The sequence below is a fragment of the Chiloscyllium punctatum genome, chromosome 32 (assembly GCF_047496795.1).
Source record: "Chiloscyllium punctatum isolate Juve2018m chromosome 32, sChiPun1.3, whole genome shotgun sequence".
Taxonomy (NCBI): domain Eukaryota; kingdom Metazoa; phylum Chordata; class Chondrichthyes; order Orectolobiformes; family Hemiscylliidae; genus Chiloscyllium; species Chiloscyllium punctatum.
The window spans coordinates 45456280-45471932 of record NC_092770.1 but is presented as its reverse complement, the minus strand read 5'-3'; the positions used below and the strand labels follow the sequence as shown (position 1 = coordinate 45471932).

General features: G+C 38.9%; 1 protein-coding gene across 2 annotated transcripts in view; it reads left to right on the top strand.

Moving 5' to 3' along the window:
* Positions 1–15653, top strand: part of LOC140458133 (voltage-dependent L-type calcium channel subunit alpha-1C-like) — a 703829-nt gene that overhangs the window by 529416 nt on the left and 158760 nt on the right. For both annotated transcript variants that reach the window (XM_072552243.1, XM_072552244.1), the window contains exons 15-16: positions 13539–13659; positions 14254–14368. In XM_072552243.1, the coding sequence (XP_072408344.1) occupies positions 13539–13659; positions 14254–14368 (236 nt within the window). The remainder of the gene's footprint in view (positions 1–13538; positions 13660–14253; positions 14369–15653) is intronic.

The following is a 15653-nucleotide window of genomic DNA, read 5'->3' as shown; positions in this document are numbered from 1 at the left end:
TTTGTGGGTTAGATGGACTGAACTTGAGCATTCCCGTACAGAAAATCAGGTTGGAGCGCCAACTCAAGACTGGGGAAGTAACAGTGGAAGTGATTGACAGTATCAGTGCCAAGAATCCAATTTGTTCTTGGGACTGATTTAGCAGGGTCCAAGATTGCACGGCACAGTGGTACTGTTGCCTCACAGTGCCAGAGACCCAGGTTCAATTCCCACTTCAGGCAACTGTCTGTGTGGAGTTTGCACATTCTCCCTGTGTCTGCATGGGTTTCCTCCAGGTGCTCTAGTTTCCTCCCAAAGTCCAAACAAAAATTTGTAGGTTAGGTGAATTGGCCATGCTAAATTGCCCGTAATGTTAGGTGAAGGGGTAAATGTATGGGAATGGGTCTGGGTGGGTTGCTCTTCGGAGGGTCGGTGTAGACTTTTTGGGCCGAAGGGCGTGCTTCCACACTGTAAGTAATCTAATCTAATCAAATAGGTCTGACATCACTTGTTGTGGAGAAACCAAGGAAGACCAAGAAACTGAGGAGTTAAAAGAAAAATATCTCAGACTGTGTGGTAACCAGATCCCACTACCATAAGGCACAGCACGAAGCAAAAACTAAAGAGAAAGATGAAGGACTCGAGGTTCAGTTAGCAGACACCCTGTTTGATGTCATGTTGCAGGAAAAACCTGAACAGGCAGAGGGTCAGACAGACGTGTTTAGTCATGAAAGGTTAAGGGACTTGCAACAGAAAGACAAGGTGATAAAAGGTATATATGTGAATCCATACTCTGAAAAGGAGGCAGAGAATATATCTGACTATTATTATCTGAAAGATAGAATCCTCAGACAAAAATAGAGACCATGGCAGTTTAGTGCAGAGGAGAATTGGGTCGAAGTGCACTGGTTTGTGTTGCTGATAGCATACAGACAGGAAGTGCTACGCAAAGCACATGAACTACTTGTAGGAGGTTAAAAATCACACAACACCAGGTTATAGTCCAACAGGTTTAATTAGAAGCACACTAGCTTTCGGAGCGACACTCCTTCATCAGGTGATTGTGGAGGGCTCGATCGTAACACAGAATTTATAGCAAAAATTTGCAGTGTGATGTAACTGAAATTATACATTGAAAAATTGATTGTCTGTTAGATTGTCTGAGTGACTCAGGCTAAGGTACAAAAACATTTTTAATGGCCTGGAATGCACGGGAATGTTGTTAACTTTTGTTGTACGTGTCATGTGTGCCAAATGGTAGGTAAGCCACAGGCAGTAGTAAAACCAGCACCTTTATTGCCAGTTCCTGCAATCGAAGAACCATTCACACACGTTATGATTGAATATGAAGGTCCACTCCCAAGAACTGAAAGTGGGAACTAGTACTTGTTAACCATAATGGATGTGTCTACCAGATTTCCAGAGCTAATTCCATTATAGAGTATCAAGGCAAAAAAGATGATAGAGGGGTTAGTAGCTTTCTTCGTGCAGTATGGTCTATCCAAAGAGATTCAGTTGGACCAAGGGTCTAATTTTACTGCTAGGCTGTTTAAGAAGGTCATGGATAGCTTAGGTATACAGCACTTAAAATCAAGTGCATATTATTCTGAATCCCAGGGAGCTTTAGAAAGTTGCTTCAATTTTTGGGACTAAGTGGATTCTATCAGAAGTCTGTTCAAAAATTCAGCAGTGTAGTGGCATCATTAACCGATTTGCTGAAGATGAACACAAAGTTTCGGTGGACAAAGCAATGCCAGGAGGCATTCGACCATTTGAAAGCAATATTAACCATCGCACCAGTTTTAGCTATCTCAAACCTTTTGAAACCCATCAAAGTTGCCGTCGATGCTAGTGACATTGGAGTTAGAGCTGGTACTGCTACAGGAAAATGATGATTGGATTGAACTGCCAGTTAGTTACTATTCAAAGAAACTCAATATCCACCAGAGGAAATACTCCACAATCAAAAAAGCACTATTGAGTTTGGCACTGACCTTACAACATTTTAATGCGTCAGAGACGGTTGTGTACACTACTCTCAATCCTCTTACATTCTTGGAACACTTTAAAGAATATGAGACTATTTTGTTGAAGTCTTATCTTACAGACTTTTAATTTACAAATCATTCATGTTGTGGGTCGTAAGAATGTAATCGCAGATGTGTTATTGCGGATTTAACTGATAAAGTATGGATTAGGTTGGTATCTATTCAATGTTTTATATATGTGTGGGAAGAAGTTAGTGTGAACTGTAATTAAAGTCATATATATATCATGGTAATGTAATTAAGGAATAGAGAAAAAAATGAAGCCATCTTCATTATGCTGGTTCTTTTTTTTTGGGGGGGTGGTGAAGTGCTATAAATGTGTGGGTATACTATTCCTTTAAGGGAGAGAGGAAGCTGGCAAGGACTGAAAGCACAAAGTGTGCTCAACAATTGAAAAACATAGCATTTGGTTGACACAGACAGCTGATTTTGTGTTGTCTTGGTACAAAAATGAATTCAAATTCCGCAAATCAGTTTAAATTATGCTCCAGATACCAAAATCCAATTGAATTTAAATTCAATGTTTGGATGACATCAAATCAATGAAATGGTCTGATGTTTTGGGGTATAAAACCAGACATTTCGAACAGTTAGGGGGAGAACAGCAAAGAGTTACCAAGAAGCAACAACTGTCAGCAGAATAGCTCTCTTAGAGCCTCATAGGTCATATCTATCTTTAAGGCCTGCACCCATCCATCAAAATGATGATATTTAATTCTTGCAAACTCAACATAAGTTTGACCTGGTTCATTCATTATGTTTCTCAACCACTGTCTATACAATTCTGGTACCAATTCACAAGCACTATTTGACCTTTTCACAATCTCTTGATGGCTCATCTGACAGCTCAGCAAATACTTCACTAGCTCTGCCTACCAGTTTAGTCTGAATTAGCATTACCCATAAATCCTCGGACCACCCCATCTGCCTAGCCAATTTTTCAAATCAAATAGAGAAGGCTTTGGCACCTTTCTCATCAAAATATTTATATTTATATAAATTTTTATATACATATATCACTACCTTCTCTTGTAATCTCCATCCTGCTAACTTGACTTTGCTGACTAAGTTGAGAGTGTGTTGCTGGAAAAGCACAGCAAGTCAGGCAGCATCCGAGGAACAGGAAAATCAATGTTTCGTGCCAGAGTCCTTCATCATTCCTGCTCCTCGGATGCTGCCTGACCTGCTGTGCTTTTCCAGCAACACACTCTCAACTCTGATCTCCAGCATCTGCAGACCTCACTCTCTCCTTTGCTAAGTCACAACTTCGTAAGTTCAAATTCTCTTTTTCTCTCTCCCTTTCTTCTGTCTCTCTTTCTCTCTCTGTTTGCTCAGTTCAGAACCTTCTGTCTCTTTTTCCTCTCTCTCTCTTCTCTGTTTCTTTCACTCACTGTTTGCTCAGCTAAGAACCTTCTCTCTCTTTTTCCTCTCTCTCTTTCTCTCTCCCTCTCTCTGTTTATCTTCTAACTCTATTTTCCTCAATTGTAATTTAAGGTTTTCTAACTCAAATTGTCTGTTTCTCTGACACACCCAAGTATTTGATTAATTCCCTTACAATTTCAGCTTTACTTTTGTTCTTGGTTAAACCCAATTCTAACCTCTTAGAATTAGCAAAGAGTATGGTCTTTTCTTTCTAAACATTCTTAGCAAATTTGGGAATCATCTTCAAATCCCAGAAACTCTGTAGCCATTTTAAGAGGCACTTCTGTCACTTTTAATTTAACCAACCACAAGTAACTAAAATGAAAAATAATTGTCTCACCTGGTGTTTTATTTGAAGTTCTAGGACACTAACTGGCAAGTATTTAAATCTATGGGCTTTTCTCACACCCCAAATCTATTCAATCTGTCCAAATCTCAGACTGGATCTGTCTAAACCTATCCAAAACATGAATCTGAGACCCAGACTGTTCAAAGCCAGGATAAGCCCCCAGACTGTAACGGCACGGACTCAACCCCTCCACTAATTTAAACTTGACATACAAAGAAGCTCGCCTCGTGCCATAATCTGTTAAATTTTGAGGGGCAAAGACCTATCCCAGAGGTTACTATTTAAAGTGAAATTAACAATTTTTATTCTTTAAGTCCAACATAGAACATTAAACAATAGCTATTTACAACCCGTTTCTCTTGATCCTATCTTTTACCTCCCACTCTACAATAATGGTCCAATAAATTACCTCTTAAATTTACAGCAAATCAATTTCAAATCCATTTGTCCTCTTCAGATGTCAAACTTTCTCTGTAAAACTCTCTGGGTTGGCTTTGTGGTTCTGCTGCACAACCTTTCTTATGGGCAGGTACCTTTTTGAAAGTTTTTCTACTGACAGTTGTTGCTTTTTGGCAACTCTTTGCTGTTCTCCCCCTAGCTGTTCAAAATCTCCTGTTTTATACCCCAAAACATCAGACCATTTCTTTGGTTTGATGCCATCAAAACATTAAATTCTAATTCAATTGGATTTTGGTATCTGGAACCTAATTTAAACTGATTGACTGAATTTGAATTTGGTTTTGTACCATGGCAACACAATACCAGCTATTTGTGTCAACCAGCTGTTACATTTTTATATTGTTGAGCACACTCTGTGCTTTCAGTCCTTGCCAGCTTCTCCTCTCTGTTAAAGGAACAATACACCTACAATTTTAAAATAGTCTCTCATAATTTTGTCGAACTTAATCAGATTCAACCCCACCCTTCGACCTCAGCTTCCTCTGCTCCAAGGGAAACAAACCCAGCTTATCCAATTTCTCCTCATACCTGAGACTTTTAATCCCAGGCAATGTCTCGGTGAATCTCCTTTGCACCCTCTCCAGTGCAATCATATCCTTCTGATAGTGTGATGACCAGAACTGTAGACAGTATTCCATCTTTGGCCAAACCAATGTTTTATCAAGTTGTAACAAAACTTCCTTTCTCCTGTATTCTACACCCTGGCCAAGAAGGCAAGTATCCTGTATGCCTTTCTCACCACCCTGTCTACCGTCAGGGGTCTACGGACTTATACAGCAAGGTCCCTTTGTTCCTCAGCACTCCCTAGGTACTGACCATTCAGTGTCTATATCCTTCCCTTATTGGACCTCCAAAAGTGTGTCACCTTACACTTATCAGGATAAAATTCCATCTGCCATTGCTCTGTCCAATTTACCAGCTGATCAATATTAGATTGTAGCCTGAGACTATCCTCCCCACTGTTAACAGCTGTACCAATTCTCGTGTCACCTGCAAACTTACTAACTTTACCTTCTATATTTACATCCAAGTCATTATTATACATAACAAACAGCAGGGGTCCTGCCACCAATCCCTGTGGTACAATGCCTGTCTAGTACTTCCAATCACAAAAATAACTTTCCACCATCACCCTGTGCCTCCTGTCTGCAAGCCAATGTTTGATCCTGTTTCCCAACTTGTCTTGGATCCCAATGCTTTTACCTTTTGAACAGTCTTCCATGTGGGACTTTGTCAAAGGCCTTCCTGAAATCCATGGAAACCACATCAGCTGCTCTACCTTCAATAATTTATTTAGCCACCATTTCAAAAGCTCAACTAACTTCACCAGACAGGATCTCCCTCCAACAAATACGCACTAAATATCCCTGATCAATGCTTGTCAAATGTTGATTCATCTTGTCCCTCAGAATTGTTTTCAATAATTTCCCTACTACTGACATCAGACTAATTGGTCTATAATTATCTGGCTTACTCTTGCTATCCTTCTTGACCAAAATAGCTCTCCTCCAATCATCTTGCACTTCACCTGTGGCCAGTGAGGTATTAAACATCTGCACCAGGGTCCCAGCAAACTTCTCCCTTGTCTTCCATGGAAACCTGGGATACATCTCATCAGTCCTGGAGATTTCTGTACCTTTATGCCTGCTAAATATTGTAATACCTCCTCCGTATTAATCTTAACATGTTCTGGAGCCTCACCATCCCAACTGAAATCCCCGGCAATGATGTCTTTTTCCTTTGTGAATACCGATGTCCTCTGGCTCCACACCTAGATTGTTAATCTTTAAAAGGACCCATATTTCCATGGTAATCTTCATACTTTTAACATATTTAAAAATGTATTGGGGTTTTACTTAATCCTGTTTGCCATAGATATTTCGTGGCCCTTCCTCACCCTTCTAAGTTCTTTTTTTAAGCTGTTATGGACTAGGTCAGACCACTCAAAAACATTCTTAAGCAGTTAGCCCAGACCTTAACATTGCAATTTGTTTCAGGAAATGTACAGTGAAAATTATCCGGAGTAATTTTGCTAGGTTGACTTCTAGGTTTTAAAACAAAGAGCTATTCACAAAATTGCGCAATTAAACACAAAGAACAGAATAAAAAAACCCCTACAGAATTCAGTCTATCCAAACTCGACTTAAGTATGCTGTTCTGAATATACACAACAGTCCCAATAAGAAACTCCCTTTAAAATCTGTATAAATGGAAGACATGCTTACAGATTGAAGTTGAAAGGCAGAAAGAGAGAGAGAGAGAGTGTTCACTGTTGAACTCCTAACCAGAGATAAAGTTCTATCTGCCATTGTTTTGCCAATTTACCAGCTGATCAATATCAGACTGGAGCCTGAGACCATTCTCTCACAGTTTCATGTCAACTGCAAGCTTACTCATTGTATCTTCTACTTTCACATCACCTAAACTGTGCTTCCTTCTATATCTTTATAAAACACTCAATATCCCTTGACATCCAGGGTTCCCCAGACTTTCTTCCTATATATTCTGCCCCACAGTATAGCTACAGTTAGCGGGACTATACACTACTCCCACAAGTGACTTCATAATCAATTAAATCAAATCAAATCCATCCTTAGGTATTTCTTATCTCACATTATTGAAGTGATGTCACCATCTTTTCTTGGCTTCCTTTGTTTCCAGAATGTCAAATTCCTGAATAATTCATTCCAGACAATGATCACCTTGCAAATCATGTCTCTGACATGGTCATCATGCTATCACTTCATCTATTTTATTATGAATACTGCACACATTCCAATGCAAAGTCTTTTGTTATGACTTTTACCATTCTTGCAAAGTCTGACCTTGACTGATGTGCACTTTTATGTCTATACACTCTGTCCCTATCTCCACACCCTGGTTATCATAACAACCTTGCTCTATTACCTTGTCCTTTCTCTGTGATTTACCACAATTCCCCTCACTTAACCCTTAATACTGCCTCCACCCACACAAAAAAAAGCCCCTCTTACTGCTATAGCTATATGATTTGCCAAAGCACAGTTCCCGGCAAAGTTCAAATGAAAGCTATCTCAATGGTATAGCTCCCACATTTTGTAAATCACATAACAGGACAGCTACATTCCTGTGTATCATAAACATAAGCAGTCTTTCTCCGTTTAAATAATTTTATTTTTCAGTTTTCAAGCTAAAATGGACAAGTTCCCTTTTTTGCTACATTACTTCCCATCAATTAAATCTTTGCACATTCCTCTAAGATTATTTTGCAGATTGTTTGTGTTTTCTGGCAACTTATTTTTCAAAACTTTCTTTTTTCATCAGAAAATTAAGCTACTAAGTGTTCACTACTTTTATTCATATTATTATGAACCAGAACTAACCATTTCAAAGTATTTCAAGAAGGCAGCCTAGACCCTATTTTTTTCTTATTTTAAATGCAAATGTAAATTGTTTATTCCAGATGCAATGCAACTCGTCAAGCGCCTTGACATTAAGCCAAACACAATTTATTTCAATTGTATTTAGACTGTAGTTAAAATACAGCCAAAGAAAGTGGAATTTATAATAACTCTATGGGAAAACTTAACATAATAATAGGTACAGTAACAATCACTAATTAACTGTTCCAATATAATAATATCCCATAAACGCATCCCTGAGCAAAAAGAAAAATTCAGATGCAGATTCTTACATGCAGTTCTCAAATCCAGGACAGAAAAAACATCAAGAGACATTCATGAAGCTTCCATCTCTGAGACCCCAATAGTTTCTGATGCTACTGAAAAACCAAAACCCAAATATCCTAATCAGTGAGAGCTGGCCACACCCATTCAGGCTGTCAAAAGAAAACCAAGGTCTCCTAAGCTGTTTACACAAGTGATCTTAGCTACTGCCTCTGCCACACAACCTCTCTTCAAAACAAACCGGGGCAAAATAACCTCTATCGCCCCATTAGATATTACAGATAGTTGACTCCCCAGCATTGATCCTTATGCCACTCTACTAGTAACAACTTTTGAACATGAAAGTGACCCATTTATCCCTGCTCTCTGCTTCATGTTAACTAACCAGTTCTACATCTGTGCTAATAAGGACATGTTGCAGCTGTACAGGAATTGGTTAGGCCACTGTTGGAATACTGCGTGCAATTCTGGTCTCCTTCCTATCGGAAAGATGTTGTGAAACGTGAAAGGGTTCAGAAAAGATTTACAAGGATGTTGCCAGGGTTGGACGATTTAAACCATAGGGAGAGGCTGAACAGGCTGGGGCTGTTTTGCCTGAAGCATCGGACGCTGAGGGGTGACCTTATAGAGGTTTACAAAATTATGAGGGGCATGGATAGGATAAATAGACAAAGTCTTTTCCCTGGGGTCGGGGAGTCCAGAAATAGAGGGCATAGGTTTAGGGTGAGAGGGGAAAGATATAAAAGAGACCTAAGGGGCATTTTTTTCACACACAGGGTGGTACATGTATGGAATGAGCTGCCAGGGGAAGTGGTGAAGGCTGGTACAATTGCAACATTTAAAAGGCATTTGGATGGATATATGAGTAGGAAGGGTTTGGAGGGATATGGCCCGGGTGCTGGCAGGTGGGACTACATTGGGTTGGGATAGCTGGTCAGCATGGACGGGTTGGACTGAAAGGTCTGTGACATCTCTATGACTCTATAACAATCAACTTTTGCTTTTAAAACTGACAGTAGCAATGCTCAGTCTTGCTCATCAAAGGTCTCATTTGATTTCCTGTTTTTCTCTTCAATGTCATTCTTGAATATTTTCAAACTTGCTCCCTCAGTGCAGCTTTTTGATTCCCAGTCTTCTTGAGGTTATTTCCATTGATGTCACACTTCTGATTTTTATCTCTCCCAAAGATGAATATTTTCCCAGATCTCTCACCCTGTGTTAAGTATCCCCAAACATATGTTGGTTGTTCTTGTATTATTCACTTATTAATGTTTGCTATTAGTATATTTTATTAATTTTACCACCAATCAGTTTACAATGTTAAAACTTAAAAATATGAAAGACCTTAACACCTTATCAAAGACTCACCAAAAGGCAAGCTCCATTCTTTTCAGTAGTGCAAATACCAATTCCAATCAGCTCCAGTGAAGCTACTTCTAAGTTTCCATGGTCATCCCCTTCACTCAGTGATGTTAATTACCTGCCAAGTGTCCTCAATTCACCCATTTCTCTGCAAGAAAATTTTAAATTGAAAACGCTAAGTTAGGAGGTACCAATAAATTGTGCTGATGGAAGCAAGAAATTACAAATAGCCTTTGACATATTTACTTGAGGTAATTATTCCCAGCAAAGAGAAGTGGGATTAAATGTTGCAGGGAGTTAAATCCCTTGAAATTGACATTGGGTTGGGATCCTGACCCTGACAGCATCCTGACCTCTTCCAGGTTTCTGTGGGATGGGATTGAAGCTGAGATTGAAGGCAAGCAGGCAATCTCCTATCCTGGATCTATTGGGTAAGTAATTGAGAAGTACATAAGAATCCAATTAAGTCATGTTTAATCCTAAATTTGGATTTCCCATCCAGGCAATCTGCTTGCTGATCTGCCAGCAACTTGTTAGGATCATCCAGTCAAGTGAACAGTTGGATGAGTTTCATCAGTGAAACTGACAAGCTGGAAGGTTTTAATCAGTGAAGAGCAGGAATTACATCATGTCCATGACAGACTGCTGTTCAAAGCACTTTTCTTTCAACTAAGCAATTGATTTCCAATTTTTTGGAAGTTCCTTCACTTGTCTTACTCTTCACTCACTTTACCCTCCACTTTCCTGCTGCTTTCATACAGTCAGTTTATGTAATCTCTGGTGAGGAGCAAGAGCAAACACAACACAGGATTGATGGAATGAACACTAAGGAGCTGGAAAGAGGCAAGGTCAGGATGTATTTGCAGAGAATCAACAAGTCTGAACACCTCTAGCTAAGAAGAGTCAGATTTTCATGGTAGGTTGCTGCTGGCATCTTGTCATCTAGAGCAAGAAACCTGGAATAGATGGGTATGTTGCCAGTAGCTGACAGTGGATTACTGCCTCTCACTAAGTTGTGTACTCTCTCCCTGCAAGGAGAGAACATAGAAAGCTGTGAACACTGGTGGTGACTTATATGGATGGAAAGGAAGCACATTGTGAAGAATTTCTGTGATGAATGGATGCGAGAGGGCAATAGGCTGAGGATGAATGTGACTGACATCTGTTTAGTTTAGGATGTGAAATGCCTGTAGAGAAAGGAATGAGTGGAGTTGCAAGATATGGCAATCTGAAAAGCTCTATGCAAGAGAATGCTGGGAAGTGTGGAATTTTGCACCTGGAAGTATTGTGTTACTTGTCTTTACCAACCTTGGAAAGGTGACACTGTTGCTGCTGCCTTGCTTAATTACTTCCGATCAATGTTTGATCTTTGGAGAGGCCTTCTTCCTCTGTCCCTTATATTACACTCCACTGCAGCCCCTTAGATCTCACAGCAAATAGTATAAGTAAGAATGCCAGACCCACTGAAGAGCCTTCTCATGTCTTGAATCCTATAGTTACTGCAGCTTCAAAAATTCAAGTGCTGGTAAGTTCTTGTTACTCATGCTCTGGGCCCTATAATTAGAAGTCCTTCTTTTGACAGAATGGACACATCATCATACCTGTCCTTAATTCCAGAGGCTAGGTAGTAATTCTGTGTGTGAATTAAATACATGGGATTTCATGCAAGCTAATCAGGTTCTCAACCTGAAAATTATTGTTTCTTTCTGGCAGGGATTAAGTCCAAAGGTTTCTGCACAGTGAATAGGGAACATCATGTTGTCCCTGGAGCATTGGAGGCTGAGGGGTGACCTTATAGAGGTTTATAAAATCATGAGAGGCATGGATAGGATAAATAGACAAGATCTTTTCCTTGTGTTGGGGGAGTTCAGAACTAGAAGGCATAGCTTTAGGGTGAGAGAGAAAATTTATAAAAGGGAACTAAGAAGCAACATTTTCACACCGAGTGCTGCGTGTATGGAGTGATCTGCCAGAGGGAGTAGTGGAGGCTGGTACTATTACAACATTTAAAAGGCATCTGGATGGATACATGAATAGGAAGGATTTAGACTGATATGGGCCAAGTACTGGCAAATGGAATTAGATTAATTTAGGATATCTGGTCGACATGGACGAGTTGGACCGAAGGGTCTGTTTCCATGCTGTACATCTCAGTGACTCTGTGAAAGATAGAATCCAATATCAGAAAGGTTGAGGTTATCCATTTTGAATATAAAAAATGCACACAATGTATTTTCTTATTGGTTGGATGCCATGAAATATGGAGGAATAAAGAGATTTAAGTTTCCGGAAATTGCTAAAAAGGCTCGTGTATGTGGGAAAAAAACAATCAAAAGGGCAAGGTAACCAAACTTACATCCATATCATCAATCTCAAGAATCACTATTGGTATTTATCTCAAGATGATTGAAATAGAAAAGTGAAGATGTGATGTTTCAATTATATAGATGTGTTGGCAGATAGTTCCAATTTTAGATTCTTGCATCTCGTGGAATGTATATTTGCTCGGCAGGGATACTGAGCAGGTTCTCAAGGATGATGCTAGAGCTTAAATGGTTAAGTTACGAGAACAGATGTCATTGACTCAGTTTGTGATCATTGAGTTTAGAATGTTAAAGGATAAGCTTATCAATTCCTTTCCAACGATAAAGCCATTGAACGGGCTGATAGAAAAAGTGTTTTATTCTGCTGGGAACCCATTAAAGAAGAGGATGTGATGATACTGGGCCTTTAAGAGATATTTACTCTGGGCTGTTTCTCTTGAAGAGAGTGTTGACACAGTGATGCCAACATGTCCGCTTCAGAAGCGACAGGTAAACAGCTTTGAACTCCCTGAGTGTTTTATTAAATTAGACAAAAGAGGTATGAGTGGATGGAGTCAGGCTCACACAGACCCAGGGTTTTAGTTAGGATTTCAGTTGGGGTTTTGAGAGTTGAAGCTGAGAGTTACAGCTTTCTCTCTGCTTCAGGAAAAAAAGCTTGAGTTCTTTCTCTACTGCTAGATTGTTTCTTTCAGTGTTCATTTCTCCTGGACTGGAGATAGCACCTGAGAAACATCTGTTTTGCTGAATTTGCCTTTGCCAAGGGTATCTTTCTAGAATGCTGCTGTATGGAACAGTTGATTAGTAGTTGTAAGATTATTTTATTAGGTAATTCAGTCGAGTTAAAGTTATGCCAATTCTTTGGCTGTTTGTATTTTAACTGTATTGTAAGAATAAAGTGTATTTTATTTAAAGCCTAGTTGAGAACCAATTGAAACTCATCTGGAACACAGCACCTGATACTTGCTTTTAAATAAGATTAAAAAGTTAAGATGTAGGCTATCTCCTTTATAGATTTGAAGGGCTTGGTCTGGTCCATAACAACAGCTTTAATCTTAGAGTTTATTCATTCAAAAGTGAAGGAAACAGAAAAACTTTTGACGCAAATTGTATTGGAAATTTTGGAATTTTTCCCAGTGGATTGTACATCCTGGGTTAATTGGAACTTTTTAAGACCAAGATTGATAAATCATTGTTGAATAAAGATATACAAGGAATTATCCAAATTAAGTTGAGCTGTAGATGAGTTTTGATTTAGAGGAATAGGGGCTTGTTTAGTAGAATGATGAAGCAAGTTCAAAGGACCCAAAACCTTGCTCATGTTCATGCACTAGTCTCCCAATTTGGCTTTGTGTCCATAAACTGATTCATGATATCTTCATTCATCCAAAGTATTATTTATGATAGGGCATAATAATTTCATGAAAAGTGACTAATGTCATGAGATGTATAACTTAAAAATACAATTTTTATGGATGGCACAGTGGCCCAGTGGTTAGCGCTGCTGCATCACAAAGTGAGGAACCCAGGTTTGATTCCAGCCGCAGGTGACTGTCAGTGTGGAGTTTGCATATTCTCCCTGTGTCTGCGTGGGTTTCCCCTGGGTGCTGTGGTTTTCTCCCACAGTCCAAAGGTATGCAGTTTAGGTGAATTGGCCATGCTAAATTGCCCATAGTGTTCAGGGATGTGTAGGTTAGATGCATTAGTCATGGGTAAATGCAGAGTAATAGGGGAGAGGAAATGGGTCTGGGTGAGTTACTCTTCAGAGGGTCAGTATGGACTTGTTGGGCCAAATGGCCTGTTTCCACACTAGGGATTCAGTGATTCTACGATTAGTTCTTTCAACCTTTTCCCATCTCTGCCATGTATTAATTGGCCCAGTTTGAAGTTTTAAGTGTTTGTAATAGAGTTTTCATTTTTCTGTTTTCTCTAGATTCTTACAGGTGAAGACTGGAATTCAGTGATGTATGATGGCATAAGGGCATATGGAGGGCCATCATTCCCAGGAATGCTGGTTTGTATTTACTTCATCATCCTATTCATCTGTGGGAACTGTATCTTTTTGCTATGAAGAGCATTTGGGAGTCAGGTAGTAGAATTTAAAGAAGGCAGCTGGTAGAATTGTATAAGCTTTCCAGCTTTGTTAAACTAAGCACTGAAGCTACCAGTGAGTTTAGTGGCAACTCGATCTGCAAAACTGCCAGGATTTTGAGATCATTATCATTACTTGGAAAACTATGCTTTGCAAGACATTTTGTTCCGCAGAATCATTTTGAGATGTTTGGATTGAAAACTGATCAAATTATCAATAATATTTTATGTTAATCTCCAAAATAATCTATATTTTCAACATATTACAAGTTACTTAAACATATTATTGATGAATTCTTAATCTTGCAGAGCAGGGAATTAAGGGCTACGGGGAGAGTGCAGTTAAGTGGCGTTGAAATGCCCATCAGCCATGATTGAATGGCAGAGTAGATTCGATGGGCTGAATTACCTTACCTCCACACCTATTTCTTATGGTCTTCTCGTCCTATAATGCAATAAGATATGAAGTTATTACTTTTTTGCATTCAAATCATATAGTCATATAGGTAATCTGTCTTGTTAAATATTGCACTTGCCTTGACTCAGCCTGCAAACAGATATACTATTAAATGTATTCTTGGCCATCGCTGTAGACAATCTGGCTGACGCTGAAAGTTTGACTTCTGCCCAGAAGGAGGAGGAAGAAGAGAAAGAACGCAGAAAGCTAGCAAGGTAATGATTTAGGTAAAATTCAGTCCCTGTATGATTTTGCATTTTACAGCATTTCCTTTAACATGTTTTTAAAATCTAAAGTCCTTTGATTGTTTAATCTTTAATTCAATCTGAATCTAAGCACCTCAGTGTTATGTTCACAATGTTAGGAATGTAGGCTGTTAAATTATGTTTAATACAGCCACTCCTTATATGATCCCAGCATGCCAATCAATGTACCAACACTTATGAGAATTGACTTCTGGTTTTGTTAGTTTCAGCAGCTTTCAGACTTCAGAAGTCTGCACAGAAAAATATAATGAAGTGAGGGAATGTTGGTGTTAAGACAAATGTGAAAAGGTGATCAGCTCCTTTTGTCTTTTAATCCCTCTCGCTCAGATACAATGAATATATTAATTTCTTCCTTAACACTCTTCAATCAAATTTTGTTAAACAGATAAAACATGAAGGAGAGCCTCTCTTCCTGCTCAAACTATAGTTCGTTTGTATATTCCAAGTATAACAGTATTATCTTTTAAAAATGAACACTTCAGAGTCATCTGTCATCTCCAATATTGAAAGTGTCATACAAATATAAGTAAAAAAAAAGAGACAGGAATTTCTTGACATCCCACCAAGTTTCAGTGTCACTTGACTAAAATAGTATTTCCGATGCAGCCCATGTCATACTTTTTGTGGGTTGCCTGGACTTCTCATGTGATCACAGCAGCTATTTTGGGTCAGTAGTATCCTTTTTGCATACTATTTTAGTCCAAGAAAGTCTCAAGTAGTAAAATTAAATGATGAAACTTGAATATTGGAAGTCCATTATCACTGCAATCAGAATAACTCCCCACCATGAAGAATGAACATGAACAATATTTCTTCATTTTGTATATAGTCAGTGTTTAAAGAACAATCTAAAAAATGTGATGACAACAGATTCTGTATTCACTGTTTTTGACCTACTCTCGGTTTTCAAAAGGCAACCAGACTAGTTCATGCACCTATGCTACATTCCAAAGTCTTCAACCTTCACTGCCCAGTTCTACAATCCATATACCAGATTCAGGCATTTTTCAAAATTTGATTTTTTTAGAAGGTGGAGGGTGATAATCTGAGATGATGGATGGGTGATAATCTGAAGTTTGTCTCCTGTAGGATGCCTGGATTTGCATTATGCACCTCACTTTAATTCAACTTTATATTGACCCAAGTTGACTGATTGAAATCTGAGATTTGGTTCTGTCCCTTTGATTTTCTAGTGAGTAACTGGCATGTGTCACAGCTCACTAGGGTAATGCTG